Source organism: Pelophylax lessonae (assembly GCF_965119305.1).
Source record: "Pelophylax lessonae genome assembly, chromosome: 1".
NCBI classification, from domain to species: Eukaryota; Metazoa; Chordata; class Amphibia; order Anura; family Ranidae; genus Pelophylax; species Pelophylax lessonae.
The window spans coordinates 507,721,874-507,741,799 of NC_138768.1; the positions used below are offsets into that span (position 1 = coordinate 507,721,874).

General features: G+C 43.1%; 1 protein-coding gene across 1 annotated transcript in view; it reads right to left on the minus strand.

Annotated features, from left to right (window-relative positions):
• Positions 1 to 12,100: 12,100 nt before the first annotated feature.
• The window catches only part of FKBP8 (FKBP prolyl isomerase 8), a 283,682-nt gene continuing 275,856 nt past the window's right edge, over positions 12,101 to 19,926 (minus strand). Inside the window, exon 8 of the mRNA XM_082257659.1 lies at positions 12,101 to 13,355. Coding sequence (XP_082113785.1) covers positions 13,269 to 13,355 — 87 coding nt within the window. The 3' untranslated portion in view covers positions 12,101 to 13,268. The remainder of the gene's footprint in view (positions 13,356 to 19,926) is intronic.

Genomic DNA, 19,926 nt, shown 5'->3' on the forward strand with positions numbered 1-19,926 from the left:
AGTAAACATGCTTCATGCCACAGCCTTCCCTTTCCTGTCAGCTGGGTCCGTAAAGGACAGGGATTCCTCTACTGGGATCATGGTAGCCTTGTTCAATCTGGAAACAGGAGTGTCCACCACTGGTGGACTAGTCCACTTTTTTAAAAGTGAATCCTCAAATGGGTAACTTACAGCAAAACGTTTGGGGACCACAGTCATTTTATTTGTTCCTATTTCGTACAAGAAAACCTGTCAAAATAAGGCCCATAAAGAAACACCTTTGGAGTGCCAGGGTTACTTATGTGTACCAAACGACACAGCCACGTCTGTGGCTAAATCAGCCGCATTCCTCCATTTTTTTAAAGTCTCACGCACTTCAGTGATAAGTGTGTCTATATTAAAAAAGAATAGCGCACACATGCAAAAGAAATGACTATCAAATATGAAGACAAGAGAAGTGCGTCTACCAGCGCTTTTTAATTTGCTGCTGCGACCATGGAGAAATCATCCTCACCATCGAATGGATCAGGGCGTGCGATATTAAGCCCCCTGGACGGGCCATGTCCACGGCGGCATCAGGCTCAGAATCAGATGAGACAGACTGAGCAGGGAAAGACGGGGGGACTCTTCCTCCAGGGCCTTTGCCCACAAGCCACTTCCACCCAGGACACTAAGGACTGCAGGACCAGCATCAGTGCAACCATGGGAAGCTTGGGTTCCGAGGGACTTGCCACTTCCATGAGGGGGTTAGTGCGGGAGATGTGACCCTGAGGCTCCATAAAGGAAGAGAAGACCTTGCAGTATAAAATCGATCTTTTGGCACCACTAAAGTATACCCCCAATGCTCAGGGTACCTATCATCGGAGAGAGATATAACAGGGACCCCCAAGGACTCTGATCAGAGGAGCACCGAGAATTTGGAGCCAGCATTACTATGGATGCCATCCCTGTTCATATGTCCTGGGCACAGGAAACGGAGGAGGAGTTTCGGCATTCCCCAAGAGGCTTCGGTCGTCTCCAGTGCCTCCTGGACTAAGAGAAAATAGCCCCCGTGACATTGGGCTACACAAACATGGCCACCAGCTGGAGACCAGCCAGACTAAGGGAAAATAGCCGCCTTTAACTATAAATGCTGAAGTATGCTGCCAGGATCTTTCTTGTGCCCTTTGTAACGCTAAACCCTTTGCAAGGGGACCCCCCTGAAGGTAGAACACACGTAAGGGGAAGACTGTGCTGTGCACTCTGCACTGGTCTCTACATTGGGACCTCCTGCACTATACCCACACTGCAAACAGTAGGGCGTGCACCTAGGGATCACCACACTGGGGCCCCTTACAGAGTGGGGATAGTGGGGGGAGACCCCAGGAGTCTCTGCCAAATCCTCTGCCCTGGGACCTCCACCAGACTCCGGGTGCAGATGGGGGAAAGGGAGTGGGGGAAGCCCAGCTCACTGAGGGATTTAAGGATGGGAGGAGGGAACCTGCAGGTCCAACTGTCCCTGGAGGTTACCCGCGTCCACCCCAAAATAAAAGGCCAGAAGGGGAGAGGGGGGACTGTACTTAACCTAACTCACAGACAGAATCCTCGCCACCGAAGTAGGGGAGCTGTCAGCCAAGGGACTGCTGCGACTCAGACCCACCATCAGTCGTATGCTACCCTGCAAGACCTTAAACTGGCGGATCAGCCTCCAGCGTGTAGCTGTGGTCTGCATGCGTTCGCTGGCTGGGCTGGGGGGATCACTGGATCTAGATTACCCAAAATTGGAGCACATACCCAAAGGCCCCAGTGAACGGGAGCACCAAAAAATTGGTGAAATCCAGATTCACAACAGGTGGCCGTTGACAGAGCAGTACTGTAAAAAACAAGGTATGGAGAGAACAAGAATCCCCCCAGAGGAGTCAACTAAGGACACTGTTATGCAAATTAAACAAAAATAAACTTTATTAGGCACATGTGCCAGTGCAAGGTAGCAAAAACAGTGTAATAAGGTGTGACATAACATAAGTAAAATCTGATTAAAAACACAATATCATCCAAATGAAAAACATCAACCCGGGTTGGATAAATGAGCTTCCAAAGATAATTAGATGGTAGTACTAATGATAATAATCATAATAATGATGATGATGAGGGATATCAGGTTACATAAACCAGGAGGGTGAATCAAGCAATCCCAGGGTCAAAGAATCAATCACAAAAGTACTGCCCATATACAGTTCAGCCGATGTAGTTCCTCAAGTGAGAGCTCACCACCACGGGTGAATGGATATAAGTAATATAGGGTCCTATATGAAGAACCTGGAATCAACAAGAGCCGAGTAGTTGGTAACTGAATGGCAGGCAGATACGATTTGCTGATGTACACAAACTCTCAGGTAAACCCAGCGTTGTGTGGATAATGAGTTCTCTCAAACCACATCAAATAAAGAGACTGTTATAGGAGAGATAGTGAGTTACCATCCTGGAATGTAAACCATGGAAGTCTTCATGGGAGATGTTGACCCAAATGACCTGTAGACGGTGCACTCCGGCAGAGGCATTCCCCGTGTCTGGCTCCCCTCTGCACACTTCCCTATGGCGGGAACAGGAAATGTCAATGGCAGCCTGATGTCACGCCGGGCGAAGGGGGTGGGGGAACGAATAAGATCCAGCCGTACGGTGCTCGATGGTCACGATGGTCAAAACTCAATTGGAGACAAGCTGATGACGTCTACGCTGACATGTTTCACTGGTGCCAAACCAGTTTCCTCAGAGCTAGTGGTGGAAGGAAGTGCACAGACATTTATAGAGGCCAATTAATTGCATTCAGGTGTAGTACTGATTAGATAAAAAATAAAGTGCAATACGCAATTTTGGCCACAAGATGCCCTCGCACAAAGGTGAGGATAAATTAATATAATCCTCCCACCAACGTCAATACTTTCTCCCTAGAAACGTACATCTCATGCAAAAAGGATATCCATTTCTAAGGAAAGATACAGCATATATGGATCAAAAATTGAGCCAATTTATATAAAAAAAGATTAAAACACATACAGGAAAGCACATACATGCAAGAAAAGAAGGAAGGTTTTGCTGTAAATGATGCACATATATACGTGCGTTTTTCCAAAGGCTATTTTTTTACACAGAAAAAAAAGGCACAAAATAGAACAAGGGCAAGAAAGGGATACTCTTCTGACTTTGCGGGAGTTAAAGGCCTTAGTAAAGGTGTAACCATCCACAGACAGCATATCCAAAGATTTTGATCATATCCCCACGTCATATAGAGGTAAGGCCCCTCTACATACAATTAGAAAGTTAATAGCCACACATGGGCAGATATATAGATTGTAAACACCCTGATGGATAGGGATATAAGAAGGTACATACTCCTACAGAATACTTCTATCTATATGACGTGGGAAGAGGATATATACCGTTTCTGGTGAGTATATCGAACAAACACCGGTACATGCTAAAGAGCAGGTTGATTCCCTATAAGTAGCAGCCATTCCCAAAGATGGTAGAAGGGAGACGTATTAAGATTCCAGAAAGGGTTGTAGACTAAATTCCACATTTAATCCATGGGGCGCAAGTGACCCCATTCTGTATATCCAATACTTCTCCTTTTGTAATATAATTTTATTGAAATCTCCCCTTCTAGGTGGAAGTTTCAAGGCATAAATGCCTCTTATTTTAAGGCTGTCTGGCTTGGAATCATGATGCTCTAAAAAATGTAACGGAATAGTCTTGTCATCAACTTTTTTCCGAATGTCAGTCAGATGTTCAGATATCCTCACTTTAAGCTGTCTTTTTGTTTTCCCTATGTAGGATTTGTTGCATGGACAGATCAGCTGGTAAAGGACTTGTGTGGTTTGACAATTAATGAAACTATTTATCTTAAAATTAGTTGACCCATCACAGCTAGGAAAAGAGTCTGATTTAATCACATACCTGCATATGGAACACCTGCCACAGGCAAACTTGCCTCTCAATTGGGGTAATGTAGACAACCAGTCCCTACTTTTGCCTGTTCTGACATACTCCGAGTGCATAAGACTGTCCTTAAGGTTTCTTGCTCTTTTAGCTGTAACGAGTGGCCGTGGGCCTACGATGGATCCTATGGTAGGGGAGACTGTTAAGACCTGCCAGTGTTTATTGAGAATGGCTTTTAGCTGGACCCATTGAGTACCGAACTTGGTAACTATCCGGGGGTGCTGAGATTTAACATCCAGCACGGGAATAGATTGTTCTTCCCTGTTGGTAAGCAGATCTGCCCTATTCTTGAGTGCTGCCCTCTTGCGTGCATTCCTGATTACTCTGTTCGACTACCCCCTTTCCCTGAACCTCTTATGTAGATCTCTTGCCTCTGTCTGGTAGTGCATGTCAGAACAGTTCCTCTTTATTCTTAAGAATACCTTCGATCAAGGATCTGGGATGATGACTATCAGCAGCCAGAAGGGCGTTGGCAGCCGTTTCCTTACAGGAAAGTCTTAGTCTTGAGGCCCTTATTATCCTGTGAGATTAAGAGGTCCAGGAAAGGGAGTTCATCAGTCGTTGCCGTGTAGGTCAATCTTATATTGTGGTCATTCAGGTTCAGACTATCGACAAAATCTTCCAGCTGGGGGAGGGTCCCTCCCCAGAGGAGCAGGACATCGTCAATGTACCTCAGCCACATGTGGCAGTGGCTGAGGTACACCGGGGATGGATAGATCACCTGCTCCTCCCAGAGGCCCAGATGGAGACATGCGTAGGCAGGTGCCCACGGTGCCCCCATCGATGTCCCTCTGATTTGCTGGTAGAAATTGCCGAGAGAATAGATTACCCAGCCAGTCACCGAGCCCAGCAGTTGATTGCAGATCTCGCTAGAGCAAAAAACAAAAAAGATGTAAGGAAGGAGAAAAATTGCTAGGACCAGAGATCCCAGCCGGGAGCCAAGGTCCTTACTCCTGACTAGACAGATAAAACTGATTACCTAGAGCAGAGAGGGGGGTTATATACCAGCTGAGGACGGTGTTTTTTGTTATGCCAAATCCTACTCCTGGAGTAGGCAATATAACCCAGCAGTTCTGATTTATGGAGCGCTGTGTCAGTCAAACATAAGAGAAATCAGTCTTTATATGCAGTAAAGCATGCTGGTTATACTCCCCGTGGAACCTAAGGGTCTAATCCTGTGCATGGTCTAAAAAGGCTGTATGATCCTGTCTTTTCTGATCCCCCCCCCCCATTTTTTTTACTGTCCCCAATCCATCTCCTGATAGTACTGTACAGAGCCTTGGGGGCACTCTGCACATGCTCAGTTTTGTGCGTATTGCTAGTTACATAGTTTGTGAGGTTGAAAAAAGACATCAGTCCATCCGGTTCAACCTATGATGTTAGTGTGTGTTTGCCGTTAACCATACATTGAATACCCCTGTATGTTGTGGTCTTTAAGGTTCCCATCTAATCGTTTTTTGAAACTATTGATGCTCCCTGCTGATACGACTGCTTGTGGAAGAGAATTCCACATCCTTACTGCTCTGACAGTGAAGAACCCCTTACGTATTTTAACCGGTTGCTGACTGCTCACAGTATATTTACTGCGGCAGTCAGCCCCGGCCAGGCAGAGTGACGTAGGTCTACGTTGCTCGCCTGTCACTCCTTTTAGAGCCAATAGCGGGCGGGCGAGCGCGCGCCCGCTGAGGCTCGTTCACAGAGGATGTCCGCCGGTCACAGTACGATCGCCGGTACAGCGGGAGAAAGACAGAGCGGCGTATGTAAACAAGCCGCCTGTCATTCTCCCCTGTGTAAAAATGAAGATCAGACGGTTCTACTATGTAGAACCGTTGATCTTTGTTTTTACACTAGGAGACATGTCCCCCTACAGTTAGAAGCACGCCCCTAGGACACACTTAACCCCTCCCTGTCCAATACAGTTAACCCCTTCCCTGCCAGTGTCATTTTTGCAGTAACAGTGCATATATATAGCACTGATTACTGCAGTAATGTCACTGGTAACCCCAAAAGTGTCAAAAATGTCAGTCAAGGGTCCGATCTGTCCGCCGCAATGTCGCAGTACCGCAAAAAAAAAAATCGCAGATCGCCGCCATTACTCATTAAAAAAAAAACACCAAAAATGACAAAAATCTTTCCCTTTGTTAGTAAACGCGATAACTTTTGCGCAAACCAATCAAAATACGCTTTTTGCAATTTTTTTTTACCAAACATATGTAGCGTAAAACAATTTGGCCGAAAATGTTAAAAAATTTAGATTTTTACATTTTTTTGGGGGGGAATTTCATATAAAAAAAGTGAAAAATATTGTTATTTTTGCAAAAATTACGCTATTTTTTTGTTTATAGCGCATGATCAAAAAATCGCACAGGTGATCAAATACCACCAAAAGAAAGCTCTGTTTGTGGGAAAAAAAGGACATGAAATTCGTTTAGGTACAGCGTCGCACGACCGCGCAATTGTCCGTCAAAATCACGCAGTAAAAAAAAAATCGCAAAAACCCCCTGGTCAGGAAGGGGGTAAAATCTTCCGGGGCTTAAGTGGTTAACCACTTTAGGACCGGAGGATTTTTCTGCTTTACGTCCAGGCCACTTTTTGCAACTTGGCACTGTGCGACTTTAACTGACAATTGCGCGGTCGTGCAACGCTGTACCCAAACAAAATTTACGTCCTTTTTTTCCCACAAACAGAGCTTTCTTTTGGTGGTATTTGATCACCTCTGCGCTTTTCATTTTTTGCGATATTAATAAAAAAAGAGCGACAATTTTGAAAAAAACAACAATTTTTCTACTTTGACAGTTAAAAAATATCCAATATATTCAATTTTTGTCATATATTTAGGCCAAAATGTATTTAGCTACATGTCTTTGACAAAAAAATTCTCAATGAGCGTATTTTTAACCACTTTAAGACCGGAAGATTTTACCCCATTCCTGACCAGGCCATATTTTGCGATTCGGCACTGCGTTACTTTAACGGACAATTGCGCGGTCGTGCGACCCTGTACCTTTTTGTTCCCCACAAATAGAGCTTATTTTGGTGGTATTTGATCACCTGTGCGATTTTTACTCTTTGCGCTATAAACAAAAAAAGAGCGACAATTTTGAAAAAATAACAATATTTTTCACATTTTTTATATGAAATGCCCCCCCAAAAAAATGTAAAAAACAACATTTTTTAACATTTTAGGCCAATTTGTTTTCTGCTACATATGTTTGGTAAAAAAAAAAAATCACAATAAGCGTATGTAAACACAATTTGATTGGTTTGCGCAAAAGTTATCGCAGCTACTAACTACGGGAAAGATTTCTCATTTATGTCATTTTTATTATTTATTTTTTTAACGAGTAATGGCAGCGATCTGCAATTTTTTTTGCAGGACTGCGACATTGCGGCAGACAGATCGGACCCTTGACTGACATTTTTGACACTTTTGGGGGGTACCAATGACATTACTAGAGTAATCAGTGCTATAAATATGCACTGTTACTGTAATAATTACACTGGCAGGGAAGGGGTTAACTTTATTGGTGATCAAGGGGTTAAATGTATGCCTGGTGCTTACTGACATGTGTGGGGGGAGGGGACTGTGTGACACAGACACAGATCGCAGGTTCAGCTATGCTGAATCCTGTAATCTGTCCCTGCCTGTCACATAGGAGATCCGCCCGCTTTGTTTACACAAGCGGGCGGATTTACTCACTCGATCCCCGGCGATCGGGGAAGAGCGGCGGTGACCACCGCCTCTCCTCCCCTGGCCCGACTCCCGCTGTGTCTGAATACATCAGGAGCGAGCCCGCCCACAAGGGGAGGAGTCTACGTCGCTGGATGGAATCGAGCGACTTTGCCGCAGTACGCTCCATGTGAGCGGTCGGCAAATGGTTAAGGTTAGACCGTTTTTCCTCTAATTTTAGTGAGTGGCCACGTGTCTTATTATATTCCCTTTCTCTAAAAAGTTTGTTCCTTATGCTAGGGCATACCTGCCAACTGTCCCGTTTTTAAAGGGACAGTCCCGCCAAATAGGACCTAGTCCCGGCTATTTAGTCTGCCCGGGACCTGTCCCGGCCAGTGGGAGAGGCAGTTGCGGCCAGAGCCGGTACAAGGGTCTCAGTGTGGGAGGGGGCGTCAGGTTGTAAGCAGAAAAATCTCTCCACAAAATCTAGCAGTGACACTTGTATGCTCTGTTCCCTGCCCAAAAACAAAGAGGATGCGCCCTTGCTGGCTGCAGCAGAAGATGCCCCCCTTTGCAGGACAGAAACCTCGCTCTCTCCTTAAATTCCTGTCAGTAGCCCCCCACCCTCCCTGGATCGGGGATGGTACAGCCCCACCGACAGTACATGTGGGCAGAGCAGGAAGAGAAGAGAATCTTATACTGCAGCATTGATTGGTTCCCGCCCAGCACATAGCAGGGACCTCCTCCAGAGCAGAGTGAATGAAGCATGGATAACAGACTGAATCCTCTCCTACAGTGAGTCCCGACTGCTCTGCACCCCATACTGTGATGTAACCTGCCATGCACTTTTCACTGCAGGTTTATTGAAAGAGAAAGAAAAATTCTTGAATAGGTGAGGAATTAGTGGGACATTTCAGATTCTCCATAGATGTATTCTACATAAACAATGTATCTTATTAAAAAATCATTCTTTTTTGTAAAATATAATCTGTATATAGAATACATCTATGGAGCACCTGAAATGTCCCACTAATTCCTAATCTGTCAGCCAGTGGGCTGAGCAAGAAAAATAACTGCACATGTAGCAGTTTAAAGGCTAAATGAATCTTTCAGAAGATGTTAGACTTGTATTCAGTGTATAACATCTTCTAGTTGCCCCCCTCTCCTTCTCAGCATCCCCCCTTCCCAGCGTAATGGCAGGCAGAGGTTCTTCTCCCCACACACACTGTCAGATTTTGATAACAGCATGGCATTTCAGGGATTCACCCATAAAGCCGCATCATTCATTCAAAGGAATCTGTGAATGTAGAAATGACAAGTACAGTGAGTAGAATATAAACCCCAATCCTTTCCTGTTTACAATGAAGAACAAATACCCTGGTTATTTCCTGTATACAATTAGCAGAATATATGCTCAGGCCCTATACAATATATACCCAGGTCCTGTTCTGCACACAGCAAGCAGAATATATACCCAGGTCCTGTCCTGTATACAGTGAGTACAATATATACCCAGGTCCTGTCCTGTACACAGCGAGCAGAATATATACCCAGGTCCTGTCCTGTATACAGTGAGTACAATATATACCCAGGTCCTGTCCTGTACACAGCGAGCAGAATATATACCCAGGTCCTGTCCTGTATACAGTGAGTACAATATATACCCAGGTCCTATCCTGTACACAGCAAGCAGAATATATACCCAGGTTCTGTCCTGTATACAGTGAGTACAATATATACCCAGGTCCTGTCCTGTATACAGTGAGTACAATATATACCCAGGTCCTGTCCTGTACACAGCAAGCAGAATATATACCCAGGTCCTGTCCTGTATACAGTGAGTACAATATATACCCAGGTCCTGTCCTGTACACAGCAAGCAGAATATATACCCAGGTTCTGTCCTGTATACAGTGAGTACAATATATACCCAGGTTCTGTCCTGTATACAGTGAGTACAATATATAACAGGTCCTGTCCTGTACACAGCGAGCAGAATATATACCCAGGTCCTGTCCTGTATACAGTGAGTACAATATATACCCAGGTCCTGTCCTGTACACAGCAAGCAGAATATATACCCAGGTCCTGTCCTGTATACAGTGAGTACAATATATACCCAGGTTCTGTCCTGTATACAGTGAGTACAATATATAACAGGTCCTGTCCTGTACACAGCGAGCAGAATATATACCCAGGTCCTGTCCTGTATACAGTGAGTACAATATATACCCAGGTCCTGTCCTGTATACAGTGAGTACAATATATACCCAGGTTCTGTCCTGTATACAGTGAGTACAATATATAACAGGTCCTGTCCTGTACACAGCGAGCAGAATATATACCCAGGTCCTGTATACAGTGAGTACAATATATACCCAGGTCCTGTCCTGTACACAGTAAGCAGAATATATACCCAGGTCCTGTCCTGTGCACAGTGAGCAGAATATATACCCAGGTCCTGTCCTGTACACAGCAAGCAGAATATATACCCAGGCCCTGTCCTGTACACGGCAAGCAGAATATATACCCAGGTCCTGTCCTGTATACAGTGAGTACAATATATACCCAGGTCCTGTCCTGTACACAGTGAGCAGAATATATACCCAGGTCCTGTCCTGTATACAGTGAGTACAATATATACCCAGGTCCTGTCCTGTACACAGTGAGCAGAATATATACCCAGGTCCTGTCCTGTGCACAGAGAGCAGAATATATACCCAGGTCCTGTCCTGTGCACAGTGAGTACAATATAAACCCAGGTCCTATCCTGTACACAGCGAGCAGAATATATACCCAGGTCCTGTCCTGTATACAGTGAGTACAATATATACCCAGGTCCTGTCCTGTACACAGCGAGCAGAATATATACCCAGGTCCTGTCCTGTGCACAGTGAGTACAATATAAACCCAGGTCCTATCCTGTACACAGCGAGCAGAATATATACCCAGGTCCTGTCCTGTACACAGCGAGCAGAATATATACCCAGGTCCTGTCCTGTATACAGTGAGTACAATATATACCCAGGTCCTGTCCTGTGCACAGCGAGCAGAATATACACCTGGGAACTGTACTATCTACAGTCAGTGGAATATTTACCCAGGTCCACTCCTGTATACAGAGAGTAGAATATATTCCATATTCCTGGGCCCTCTCCAATGTAAACAGTAAAATATTTGCCTGAGTCCTTTCCTGTGTACAGTGAGTGGAATATACAACCAGGTCCTGTCCTGTATACAGTGAGTATCTCTATATGTACAGAATACATAAAATTAGTGGCTCAAAGTGTACAGCATGAAGTGGGTGGCACCTTGCACTTTATTTATATTTACATATTACATTTTTTGTATGGTCACACCTGAGCACATTTCACACTTTAGAATTGCAGGGAATTGTGATGAGAATTTTAAACTTTAGGCAGAAGTAGTGCAGCTGAATGGAATAATTATTCCAACTCTGCTACTTTGGCCTCACGTTTCAAATTCCCTTTTCAATTACCTGTAATTCTCTCTTTATTGAGTAGACCCTATAATCTGATGATAAGTAGGTGGGGATTAATTATGCACAGTGGGCGGAGCTTCAGGGAAGTGGGTGTGGTAAGTAATTGATAGCTGTGCTGCAAAGTGTCCCTGGAATTTCTTTTCAAATGTTGGCAACTATGCTAGGGTCATCACCAGTACAGTATTTGTACATTGATATCATATCCCCCCTCAATCGTCTCTTCTCCAGAGAGAATAGGTTCAGTGCTTGTAGTCTTTCCTCATAGCCGATGTCCTCCATTCCCCTAATTATTTTTGTTGCCCTTCTCTGGACTTTCTCCAGTTCCAGCACATCCTTCCTGAGGACCGGTGCCCAGAACTGGACAGCATACTCCAGATGTGGCCGGACCAGAGTCTTGTAGAGTGGGAGAATAATCTCTTTATTTCTGGAGTGAATCTTCTTTTTTGAATGCAGGGTTCTGGGTTTAGTAACACTTTAAGTTAGTTCTACACCACAAGCAAAGGTCAGAGACAAAAAAATGAAAGTGAGTAAACAATGTAATCATCTTTATTCACCAGTAAAATTATAACAATATATTTTCTTTAGATCAGAATATGCTTTAAAAGCTCTAAAAGGGTCATTAGTACATGTACCAATAATCACCAGCTCCAGTGACTAAGTGCTCTCAAACAGACCATATTGGTGGAATTGCTTTCTATCAGAACCTGGCCAGCACTCCATGCATGACAATGCATTGCTTTTTTGCCTAGTTGCCACACTCTACTCATTTATTTCACATTTGCTGATATCTGCTACACAACCTTGCTACTTTGAATGCTGTGTCATTGCACAGTATGAGGCAGCAATATCCCAGCATACTGACACTAATGCAAGATCCAAATACAAGATGATCGCTAGTTAAATACCTCTAGTAATTTATTTAATAGAACAGGCATCTTCTGATTCAAGGTCCTTGATTTAACAGAAATAAATGGCTTTAATCTGAAAAGCCTAATGAAACAAAACTATTTTTTTCAAATTGTCTCACACATGGCAATGCATCTGTATCTGCCCGAGAATTAAATGTAGTAGAAATAACATCACAACATTTTAAAGTGGACTTGAACTGAATATCATTTTTAGTAATTAGGGAAGACGAGTACAATGGGGGTCCTGAAGAGACTTCCAGAGTTTATGAATGGTCCCACTGTAGCATATACAACGAAAACGGCTATGATTCGTTCTAAAAGATAATTTCAAAATTTGGAGCAAGAATTCTTAAAACACAATGGTAGCCTCTGTGGTCCACTAAATTCTGCTTCTGGTCCCCATGTTGCAAAGCTTCCAATGTAATGAGTACATTACATGGAGGAAAAGGTTCTTCACAAAAAAACTGTGACATGCTTTGAGAAACAATCTACAGTACATGCAGAACACGTCACTCAGGATACCTGCACATCCTCAAAACCCGACTCCCATATTTATTTAACTTGTGCATTTCCTACTAACCAGTTAACAATTACCCAAATGGACAACAAACTTCTGGTTTACAGGATTAGCAAGTATGGACATCAGTTAACAAAAAATGCCCCACATTTGTTTAATGTTCCAAATTATGGTCAAAAAAGTCAACAGGTTCAACATATAAGCTACAGGGCATTTAGAAGTAATGTATGACAGAAATGAGCTCATTAACAATGCCTGCTAAACAATAGGAGAACAATGGTCTAAGCAGCATTTAGCTGAAGAAATACTTGAAAACATTTTTGGAAAATGCATTTGACAAAAAATATGAGGTTAACATAAATACAATTTAAAGGATCAGATACCTGTCTGAAAATAGTCTCTGTCCACTGTAGTACTACAGTGCACATAACATAATTCATAATAAACAAATAAACAGCAGCCAATTTTACGTGCAATCTCATCGCTTCTATCCTACTCCATAAACTCCATTGAACAGTGCTCTTTTTCACAGTAATTGAAGAGAAAATGTGTATCCATTTGTTAAGAAAATATATATATATGAATATTACATACATTTCGGATTGTACACTGAACCTTGGAAAGAAATTCTTTCTGGGTAGAGTGAGAGTTGTTGATGCCTTTAGATCTTCTCACACAAAATGGCTTCCATCCTCATGAGCACAATATGGTTACTTAATTGCGGGCCGCTATTACAACTGAAAGGGCTACACCACCTATTGCTATGGCTGTTGCCCCGAAAAGCCACTTCCAAGAGATAGACTGCGGGGAAAAAAAAAAACAGAAGAATATATTAAATGTGCAGTTTACATCTGGTGCTCATGACTGCATTCCTTCAACATCCCATTTATAACATTTTTCTTTTGTTTGAAAACCACGGTCAGTTTTTTGTCTTGTCCCAGAGACTTAACAAATGACAAGAAATCTCTACAAAATTGAGGGAAGACTCTTTCTCTGACTACGGTCACTGGAACACATGTCCTATTTTTGGGAGTTTTCCTGTCACTTACTGCTCAGTTGATGACCCATTGAGAGTTTCTCTCCATTTCTATCCCTGTGAGAAATGTGACTGGAACAGCTAATGAGAATGAATCTTTGGAACAAAAGAACACAAATGACAATAAGCCCCTGTTCACACCATTGAGGCTTGCTATGCAACTTGACAGGTCCAAATCGCATCCTATTATCGGCAATCTAACTCTTCAAATAGGCGTGAAACTGACTTTGCGGTGCCGCACCGATTTAAAAAAAAAGTTCCTGCGCTATTTTTGAATATTTCAGCTGCGACTTGCATTGACATCTGTGCAATACCCCATAATGACAACATGAAAAATCTTGTTTGAAATCTTTGCAAAAAAAATAAAGGAAAAAAAAAATCACAAGTATTCACAGCCTTTGCCATGACACTCAAAATAAGTGCACCCTGTATCCACTGATAATCCTTGAGAGGTTTTACAACTTGTTCCACCTGTGGTAAATTCAGTTGATTGGACATGATTTTGAAAGGCATACGCCTGTCTATATAAAGGTCCCCCAGCTAACAGTGAATGTCAGAGCACAAACCAAGCCATGAAGTCCAAGGATCTGTCTTGAACTCCGAGGCAGGATTGTACTGAGGCACAGATCTAGGGAAAGGTACAAAATAATTTTTGTAGCATTGAAAATCTCAATGAGCACAGTGGCCTTCATTATTCATAAATTGAAGCAGTTTGGAAGCACCAGGACTCTTGCCAAACTGAGCAATCTGGGGAGAAGGGCCTTAGTCAGGGATGTGACCAAGAACCTGATGGTCACTCTGACAGAGCTTCAGTGTTTCTCTGGAGAGAGGAGAACCTTCAAGAAAAACAACCATCTCTGCAGCACTCCACCAATCATGCCTGTATGGAATAGTGGCAAGATGGAAGCCACTCCTCATTAAAATGTACATGACAGCCCGCCTGGAGTTTGCCAAAAAGCACCCAATGGACTTTCAGACCATTAGAATCAAAATTCTCTGAACTGATGAAACAAAGATTGAACTCTTTGGCCCGAATTGTAAGTTTCATGTTTGGAGGAAAGCAGGCATCGCTAATCACCTGGCCAATGCCATCCCTACAGTGAAGCATGGTGGTGGCAGCATGCTGTGGGGATGTTTTTCAGTGGCGGGAACTGGGGGACTAGTTATGATTGAGGGGAAGATGAACGCAGAAATGTACAGAGACATCCTTGATGAAAACCTGCTCCAAGGCACTTTGGACCTCAGACTGTGGCAAAAGGTTAATCTTCCAACAGGACAATGACCCTAAGCACACAGCCAAGATTACAAAAGAGTGATTATGGGTCAACTCTGTGAATGTCCTTGATTGGCCCAGCCAGAGTCCAGACTTGAACATCTCTGGAGATATCTGAAAATGGCCATGCACTGACGCTCCCAATCCAACCTGATGGAGCTTGAGAGGACATGACAGACCCTGACACTCCCACCACCATGCTTGACTGTAGGCAAGACACACTTTTCTTTATATTCCTCACCTTGTTGCCGTCACACACGCTTGACACCATCTGAACCAAATAAGTTCATCTTGGTCTCATCAGACCACAGGACATGGTTCCAGTAATTCATGTCCTTAGTCTGCTTGTCTTCAGCAAACTGTTTGCGGGCTTTCTTGTGCATCATCTTTAGAAGAAACTTCCTTCTGGGACGACACACATGCAGACCAATTTGATGCAGTGTGTGCGGCGTATGGTCTAAGCACTGATAGGCTGACCTCCCCCCACCCCTTTAACCTCTGCAGCAATATGCTGGCAGCACTCGTACGTCTATTTCCCAAAGACAACCTCTGGATATGACGCTAACAAATTCTTTGGTCGACCATGGCGAGGCCTGTTTGGAGTAGAGTCTGTCCTGTTAAACCACTGTATGGTCTTGGCCACCGTGCGGCAGCTCAGTTTCAGGGTCTTGGCAATCTTCTTATAGCCTAGGCCATCTTTATGTAGAGCAACAATTCTTTTTTTCAGATCCTCAGAGAGTTCTTTGCCATGAGGTGCCAAGTTGAACTTCCAATGACCAGTATGAGAGAGAGAGAGAGAGAGCGATAACACCAAATTTAACACACCTATTCCCCATTCACACCTGAGAGCTTGTAACACTAACTAGTCACATGACACAGGGGAGGGAAAATGGCTAATTGGGCCCAATTTGGACATTTTTATTTAGGGGTGTACTCACTTTTGTTGCCACTGGTTTAGACATTAATGGCTGTGTGCTGAGTTATTTTGAAGGGACAGCAAATTTACACTGTTCTACAAGCTGTACACTCACTACTTTACATTGTAGCAAAGTGTCATTTCTTCAGTGTTGTCACATGAAAAGATATAATGTGCATTTATAACGAAGGAGTGGCTTCACAACAACTCCGTGACTGTTCTTGAATGGCCCAGCCAGAGCCCTGACTTAAACCCAATTGAGCATCTCTGGAGAGACCTAAAAATGGCTGTCCACCAACGTTTACCATCCAACCTGACAGAACTGGAGAGGATCTGCAAGGAGGAATGGCAGAGGATCCCAAATCCAGGTGTGAAAGACTTGTTGCATCTTTCCCAAAAAGACTCCTGGCTGTATTAGATCAAAAGGGGGCTTCTACTAAATACTGAGCAAAGGGTCTGAATACTTAGGACCATGTGATATTTCAGTTTTTCTTTTTTAATAAATCTGCAACAATGTCAACAATTCTGTGTTTTTCTGTCAGTATGGGGTGCTATGTGTACATTCATGAGGAAGAAGAATGAACTTAAATGATTTTAGCAAATGGCTGCAATATAACAAAGAGTGAAAAATTTAAGGGGGTCTGAATACTTTCCGTACCCACTGTATTTCTCCTACCCCCCCCAGGTGGTGTAATTATGCCTCGGTCTCCCAGAATGGGGAGACATTCGGCCATCTCTTCTGGCCGTCTTAATGCTCCACCGATTGGCCTTCTGCACGTTGGGAGGAGCATCCCCATGCTAACGTCGTTCTGGATCTCCCTGACTTTCGAGTGCCGATGCGCATGCGCAGCCATTTGCCGCACCTGCGCACTCGGCCATCGGGTTGCCGTAGAGACGACGGACGCCGGTGGGAGGTTCTTACCTCCCCTTCCGGAACGCCGAGGGAATCACAACATCTGCTCAGCGGATGCCACACCACCGGGGCTGCACACCTGCCTGGAATTTGCCTATTAGGATCCCCGCACAGGTATATAAGGGTCATTATCCACTAGTACACTGATCCCTCCATACGGAGACTTCTTGATAACAAAAATAGACTTGTGTATTGCTGCAGGACGGGTAAGCTTAAGGCGCTCTTTTTTTGGTCCATCTGACATTTACTTTACTTGGTTTTTCTGTTATGCCATTTTTCTTCCCTGCTCCCACCACTTCAATTGCTCTCCAGTTCTTTCTTATTTAGTCCATAGTATTTATTTTTCACCCAAGTTCTTTGGCTGTCTTTTCATCTTTTTGGATCTTTTTAATTAATTTACTACTCTGTTAACTGCCTCAACATTGAGGAGTACACTGAATATCTTTGTTACAGTTTCTACATTTTTGCAGTTCATGCAAAATACTCAGCCATCTTTGCCCCTTTTTCCCCTTCCTTCCCCCCCCCCTCCCTTTACTTTTTTGCCCCCCCCTTCTTTTCCCCTCCCCGTGTTCATCTCTCCCCCCTTCTCCCCCACCTTCCTTCCTTTCCTTTTCCACCCCAGGTGTTTCCCAGTTTCCTTCCTTCTTTTTCTTCCTTTTTTCTTTCCTCCTTTTTCTCTTTTCTTCTTTTTTCTTTCTTTCTAGGTCACATGGCTGGTCTTGGGCGGTTTCTTTTTCTTTCCCTCTCCTCCTGCAGCCAAAATAGAGACACACAGTGTCTCTATCCTTAACAAATTGTATGATATGGTCTTCCAGGCAGGTGTCCTTGCCCCATCTTGGTGGGCTATAGATGTGACTCCTTGTAGTCCCGTGCATTTTTCCTGCTGCCCCTGGTGGGGGAACCTATATCTCCATGTTTCAAGAGGACTTCTCAGCCATAAATATGATTTCTGGTCCCTGTTTGACATCGTCAATTTGGTAAAGTTATTTCACATGTTTATATATACTTATGTGATATTATACAAATTTTGTATGTATGTACTATAATTGTTAAGTTTTCTCCAGACAACACAGACTCCCTGAGGAAGACCTTACTATATAGGTTGAAACGCGTCAGGATTCCTACATCTCAATGTGATATTTTGTGCGATTGTTACCTTTGTAACTCATGTCATTTTTCTGTAACCAGAGCTCATAATATACCTCTCTTTCCCTTTCAGGGACATTTTATTATATATGTTTTTTACCTTTTCTATTGATAATAAAGAAGAATTTTTTGGATAATATTACAGTCTCATATTCTATTCTTATAAGTATTGCTGCTAAAAAACCCCTGGGGGCTTGTACTTGTGTACTTCCTTCTTCCGCTATAAAATGTTTTTGTCATCCGAAAAGTCTGATTCGGTTGTCGAAAGCCTTATACTCACAATCAGATAATCAGCCGATCGCTAATAGTACAAAAATTTACTTTAGATTTTTTTATGGTGTATACGGGCCTTAACACAAGTATGAATGTGTCAGATGAATGACTCATCCCTTGTGTATCTGCAACAAAATGCTAGCTGGTTGGCAGCCTGTGTTTCACCACCTTTATGCACCTTAACCAGTAAGTGCAAACATAACACTTCAGTACAGTAAGCATAGAAAAGAATTACCCCCTTGAAAATAATCTCATTTAGTTGCTTTGCAGCCTGAAATAACACATTTTTGTTTTATCCAGCTGTATTTGATCCAAGTGAAAGATAACACCAACATGTCAGAAAAAAAAAAAAGATTTAAAAACAGAATCACTCCCTTGTGTTTGTATTTTGTTGAACCACTTTTTGCTTTAATTAGAGCCTTTAGTCTGTACGGGTATGTCTCTACTAACTTTGCACATCTAAATTTGATGGTGATCATTTGTGGACTGCAGTCTTCAAGTCATTCTACAGATTTTCAATGGGGTTGAAGTCTGGGCTCCGACTAGGCCATGCAAGGACATTCACCTTTTCTCTCCTTCAACCACCGTGTGGTCATTTTCTCTGTGTTCTTTGGATCATGTCATATTGGAACGTAAACCCGCTTCCCATTGACAACTTTTTGACAGAAGGCAGCAGATTTTCCTCAAGAATTTGACATTTTGCCCCATTAATTTTTCCTTCTATCCTGACAAGTGCTCTAGTCCCTGCTGCAGAGAAACACCCATATAACAGGATACTACCACCTCCATGCTTTACTGTAGAAATGGTGTTATTTGGATGGTGAGCTGTATCGGCTCTCCGCCAGACATATCATTTGGCGTTGAGGCCAAATAATTTAATTTTAGTCTCATCTGACCATAACATCTATCTCCATGTGGCCTCAGAAATTTTCAAAGTGTATTTTGGCAAAACTCAGTTATGACTACATTTGGTCTTTCTTGAGTGGCTTTTTTCTTGCAACCCTTCCATATAAGCCACATGTGAGGAGAATTTGTGATATTTTTGTTCCATGCACACAATGACCACTCTGTCACAAATTCTTGCAACTGTTTCAGAGTTGCTGTAGGCCTCTTCGTAGCCTCTCTGACCAGCTTCCTCCTGGCTCTTTCATCCAGTTTGGAGCGACATCTTGATCCAGGGAGGGTCTGTTGTACTTAATACCTTCCACTTCTTAATAAGAGACTTCACAGTGCTTCTATGCATTAATAAAGCCTTTGAAATGTTTTTGTATGCATCTCCTGGCTTGTGCCTGTCCACAACTTTATCCCAGATATCTTTTGACAGTGCCTTGCCGTCCATAGTTGATGGTTTGCTTCAGTTGCAGTACCAGGGACTGAAATGCTCCAGGAAAACTCTTCATGCTGAAATTATTAAAAAGGCCATCGCTGATCATATTTCAAAGTTAAATGGCTTAGTGTGCCATTGAGATAGTGATTAGCTACACCTGACTGAGTTTACAAGTCATTTTTAGAAGGGAGGAGGGTGATTCTTTTTCCAACTCTAAGATTCTATTTTTGAATTTTTAAATGTTTTTTCTGACAGGTTGGTATTCAATCTTTCACTTGGATGTTAAAAGTTATAAGAGTCAATACAGCTGGATAATGCAAAAACTGCACCTGTCTTCATTTCAGGCTGCAAAGCAACAAAATGTGATTTTAAAGGGGGGATTCTTTTCTATACCCATTGTAAATATAATTCCCTCAAAGATCACGCCATACAACACACTAAAAAAGAGGGCAGCCACTGCAAACTGTTTTCCAAACAAAAAGCATACA